This window comes from Oncorhynchus nerka, linkage group LG11 (genome assembly GCF_034236695.1).
Source record: "Oncorhynchus nerka isolate Pitt River linkage group LG11, Oner_Uvic_2.0, whole genome shotgun sequence".
Lineage (NCBI taxonomy): Eukaryota > Metazoa > Chordata > Actinopteri > Salmoniformes > Salmonidae > Oncorhynchus > Oncorhynchus nerka.
The window spans coordinates 39144583-39149582 of record NC_088406.1 but is presented as its reverse complement, the minus strand read 5'-3'; the positions used below and the strand labels follow the sequence as shown (position 1 = coordinate 39149582).

Sequence of the window (5000 nt, the reverse complement as noted above, 5' to 3'; positions counted from 1 at the left end):
TTTCTCTCTCTCTCCCACCTCTCTCTCTGTTTCAGGGTACAGACACTACTATGTTGAATAAGTTGAACTCTCAACATAAATTGAACACCAACTACATCCCTCCTAAGAACACTTATGAGACTCAGTTTGGCATCCAGCACTTTGCTGGGGTGGTCTACTATGAGACACGAGGTAAGTGACAACATTATGACAACATGATTATCACGTACTGACTGACTGATTATTACATGCAACATGATGACCAAATTCAGCAACTCTTGGAGGACAGTGGAAGTTGATAAAATGCTTATTTAATGTTAAAAGCAACATGTTTTCGCCCATAGCCTTCATCAGGGTTTTGTGATGACCACCCTCAATGGAAAAGTCACTGTAAAGGGTTCTTCACAGGACTAATAGAGCATAGGATAGGACACAAAAGGCATATCAATAAACATTAATAACCAATAGCCTTATCAATAACCATTAATAACCAATAGGCTTATCAATAATAGGTTTCTTGGAGAAGAACAGAGACACCCTGCACGGTGACATCATTCAGCTGGTTCACTCCTCCAGGAACAAGTTCATCAAGCAGATCTTCCAGGCCGATGTTGCCATGGTAATGCAACCTCCGTCACCCAAGCAACCCCTCGCCCTAGCAAACACACAGTCACTCAACCTACCCCTCCTCGCTACACCTTGATGACATCACAGATCACTCACTACCTGTTGGCTAGTTTCTCTGAGGGGTCATCATGAAGCGTTCCAGACAGACGGCTGTCTGTTCTGGTTATCTTATGATCTGTGTCCCAAATGGCACCCTATTAGAAGTAATGTACTAAATAGGGAATATGGTGCCATTTGGCATGTAGTTGTCTCAAGGGTTGTTTTCTCTGAATGTCATGCTGCTTGCACACTTCTCCTCCCTCTGTCGCTTCACTAATGTGTGGCAAGATGCTAACTACACTGTCTCTCCTGTCTGTCTGTCTGTCTGTCTGTCTGTCTGTCTGTCTGTCTGTCTGTCTGTCTGTCTGTCTGTCTGTCTGTCTGTCTGTCTGTCTGTCTGTCTGTCTGTCTGTCTGTCTGTGTGTCTGTGTGTTTGTGTCTGTCTGTCTGTCTGTCTGTCTGTCTGTCTGTCTGTCTGTCTGTCTGTCTGTCTGTCTGTCTGTCTGTCTGTCTGTCTGTCTGTCTGTGTGTCTGTGTGTCTGTGTGTCTGTGTGTTTGTGTCTGTCTGTCTGTCTGTCTGTCTGTCTGTCTGTCTGTCTGTCTGTCTGTCTGTCTGTCTGTCTGTCTGTCTGTCTGTCTGTCTGTCTGTCTGTCTGTCTGTTTGTATCTGTGTGTCTGCGTATCACACGTGTGTGCATGCACAGGTATGTATGTCTGCCTTAGTGTCTGGTTGGCTACCTTCCGGGTGATAATATGGGCCAACCTGATACTCCTCTGAAGGTAAAAGAAGAAAACAGGATAGATAATATCCATCCCCTCCTCCCTCCTCTCCTCCCTCCCTCCTCCATCCGCTGGCTGTGTATAGCAGACATATCGTCTCTCGTTCTGTGGAGCCCAGGTTGCATTTCAATACACATTGGCCTTAAACTTGGTGCCGATGTTTTGGTGACATCCCTTCCTGTCTACCTGCTGGTTCTCTCTCACCTCTGTAAAGATGTTGCTTTCCCGTTTAATTCAGGTTGTTTTGAGGGAAAAAAGTGGGTGCAACTCAATATTAGGAAGGTGTCCTTAATGTTTGTACACTCAGTATATTTAGACATTGAGTTTTAAAGAACAATAGCTTTGAAATAACTGTTGTTGGCATTACTACAGTTCTAACCTTTACATAGTTGCTTTTACAATGAAACGTGTAGAACATTTGAACCATTGTCAAAATATATCTGTCACAATATGAGCTACATTTAGTCTGGTTTCCTGTAGAGGGAATAAAAGGGAACTTAACAGAGTGGAAGAGAGAATGGAAAAAGGAGAGTAAGAGAGAGAGGAAAAGGGATAGAATCCATTGTTACTAACCCATGTTGGTGTGTGTGTGTGTGTGTGTGTGTGTGTGTGTGTGTGTGTGTGTGTGTGTGTGTGTGTGTGTGTGTGTGTGTGTGTGTGTGTGTGTGTGTGTGTGGTACGTGCTTGTGTGTGTCTGTGTGTGGTTGTAGGGGGCGGAGACCAGGAAGCGCTCTCCCACTCTGAGCAGTCAGTTCAAGCGTTCTCTGGAACTGCTGATGAGGACTCTGAGTGTGTGTCAGCCCTTCTTCGTACGCTGCATTAAACCCAATGAGTACAAGAAACCCATGGTGAGTATGTGTGTGTGTGTGTGTGTGTGTGTGTGTGTGTGTGTGTGTGTGTGTGTGTGTGTGTGTGTGTGTGTGTGTGGGTGTGTGTGTGTGTGTGTGTGTGTGTGTGTGTAAAAATGTAATTGTTGTGTGTATATCTGTCTGTCATCTCTCCCAGCTGTTTGACAGGGAGCTGTGTGTTCGTCAGCTGAGGTATTCAGGCATGATGGAGACCATTCGTATCCGCAGAGCTGGTTATCCAATCAGATACACCTTTGTTGAATTTGTGGACCGCTACAGAGTCCTCATGCCAGGAGTCAAACCTGCCTACAAACAGGTAAGCAAACGTTAGAGTTCATATCTGCCAGCTGTTTGAAAGGGAGCTGTGTGTTCATCAATACTAAAAGCCTTCTAATAAGTCTTCGCCAAAGCTTGCCTTGGCTGTGTTATCTGTCCACTGATGTTATCTGTCCACTGTTGTTACCTGTCCACTGATGTTACCTGTTCACTAATGTTATCTGTCCACTGATGTTACCTGTCCACTGATGTTACCTGTTCACTAATGTTACCTGTCCACTGATGTTACCTGTCCACTGATGTTACCTGTCCACTGATGTTACCTGTCCACTGATGTTACCTGTTCACTGATGTTATCTGTCCACTGATGTTACCTGTCCACTGATGTTACCTGTCCACTGATGTTACCTGTCCACTGATGTTACCTGTTCACTAATGTTACCTGTCCACTGATGTTACCTGTCCACTGATGTTACCTGTCCACTGATGTTACCTGTCCACTGATGTTACCTGTCCACTGATGTTACCTGTCCACTGATGTTACCTGTTCACTAATGTTACCTGTCCACTGATGTTACCTGTCCACTGATGTTACCTGTCCACTGATGTTACCTGTTCACTGATGTTACCTGTCCACTCTGTGTGTGTAGGAGGACCTGAGGGGAACTTGTCAGCGTATAGCGGAAGTTGTCCTTGGGAGAGATGATGATTGGCAGATGGGAAAGACCAAGATCTTCCTCAAGGTAACTAACACCTGGACTGAGTCCCAAATAGCATCATATTAGGGTGCCTGGTCTCTGTGTGGGTAGCAGGTAGCCTAGCGGTTCAGAGCATTGGACCAGTAACCGAAAGGTCGCTGGTTCGACTCCCCGAGCCGACTAGGTGAAAAATCTGCCAATGTGCTCGGAACTTCACCCTAATCACCCTTCACCCTAATTGTAAGTCGCTCTAGATAAGGGCGTCTGCTAAATTACAATTTTTTTTATGAAAACACTTAAATGGAGAAAAGTAGTGCACTATATAGGGAAATGGGTGACATTTGGCAGAAGTTCTGCATTTTTGATAGAGGTTTTATCTGAAATATGCAAGTTGTCTACAATACCTTGTCTTAGTAAGAGGGAAGAAATTCACTGTGCAGTGGAACTCAACCGCAGTTGTGCCTCTGTTCACGAGGACAGCACTAGGGGTGGGGTCAGTGGTGGGCTGATTATCATGGTGATGGTCGTCATAGCTGAGGTAGTTATCAGAGCGACCAGCTGGTCAGACAGGAAGTAAAACAGGAAGTAAAATCTGTGAGGTGAAGCCAGGGCAGCAAGGGCAGTGCCCACACTTCCCCAACAGGAAACAAACAGCTTAGAGGAGGAGAGGAAATGAACAGATTAGAGGAAGAGAGGGATGTCACGAACATAAATCAGAGGGTCTTTAGAATGTCTGTTTGGAATCTACTGATGATCACTTCTAGTTTGTGTATGGCTGTGTGTCTGCACGTGTGTGTGTTTGTTTAGGACCACCATGACATGCTGTTGGAGATAGAGAGAGACAAGGCCATCACGGACAAGGTCATCCTCATCCAGAAGGTTGTACGAGGCTTCAAGGACAGGTGAGGCCGTAGTCATAGCAACCCGGTGAGACTGTTGGCGTAGCAACCAGTTTAGACTGTTGGCAAAGAAACCAGCTGAGACTGTAGTCATTGCAACCAGCTTTGAGTTAACAATCACATCACTTGGTCTCAACAGGTCCAACTTCCTGAAGATGAGAAAGTCAGCCATGATGATCCAGAAGACGTGGCGAGGATATCACTGTCGCAAGAACTATGGAGCTGTGTGTTTTAAAAACTTGATCACTCCTTATTGACATGAGCTGAACTGTTCCTTGTATCATTAATCAAATGACAATCTCTTACTTTAATTTCTCCTCCATGTCCTCTCCACCTCCTCCCCCTCTTCTCCTCCTCTCCTTCCCTCCCCTCCACCTCCTAGATGCGGGCAGGGTTTGCCAGACTCCAGGCGTTGTACCGCTCCAGGCGGCTGTACATAACGTACCACGTGGCCAGACAGAGAGTGATGGGTCTGCAGGCCAGGTGTAGAGGCTGTCTGGTCCGAAGGGCCTTCAGACACCGCCTATGGGCCGTCATCACCATCCAGGCTCACACACGGGGCATGATCGCACGACGCCTCTACAAGAGACTGAAGGGAGAGGTGAGAAAGAGACAGACACACGCAGTGCAGACTGAAAGAAAGCCTCAGTCCCTTTCACTCTCACATCCTAACCCTTCCTCTCTCTTTCACACTCTCTTTCTCATTCTCTCTCTACCTCTCTCTCTGTTTCCTCCCTCTCTCTCTCTCTGTTTCCTCTCTATCTCTCTCTGTTTCCTCTCTCTCTCTCTCTCTGTTTCCTCCCTCTCTCCCTCTCTCTCTCTCTCTCGCTCTGTTTCCTCCCTCTCTCTCTCTG

The 5000-nt window shown here is 46.3% G+C and overlaps 1 protein-coding gene across 1 annotated transcript in view; it reads left to right on the top strand.

Annotated features, from left to right (window-relative positions):
• LOC115137785 (unconventional myosin-VIIa-like) overlaps nucleotides 1-5000 on the top strand; it is a 58522-nt gene that overhangs the window by 33372 nt on the left and 20150 nt on the right. The window contains exons 14-21 of the mRNA XM_065024507.1: nucleotides 36-171; nucleotides 492-598; nucleotides 2136-2273; nucleotides 2431-2589; nucleotides 3200-3292; nucleotides 4055-4149; nucleotides 4286-4370; nucleotides 4529-4747. Coding sequence (XP_064880579.1) covers nucleotides 36-171; nucleotides 492-598; nucleotides 2136-2273; nucleotides 2431-2589; nucleotides 3200-3292; nucleotides 4055-4149; nucleotides 4286-4370; nucleotides 4529-4747 — 1032 coding nt within the window. The remainder of the gene's footprint in view (nucleotides 1-35; nucleotides 172-491; nucleotides 599-2135; nucleotides 2274-2430; nucleotides 2590-3199; nucleotides 3293-4054; nucleotides 4150-4285; nucleotides 4371-4528; nucleotides 4748-5000) is intronic.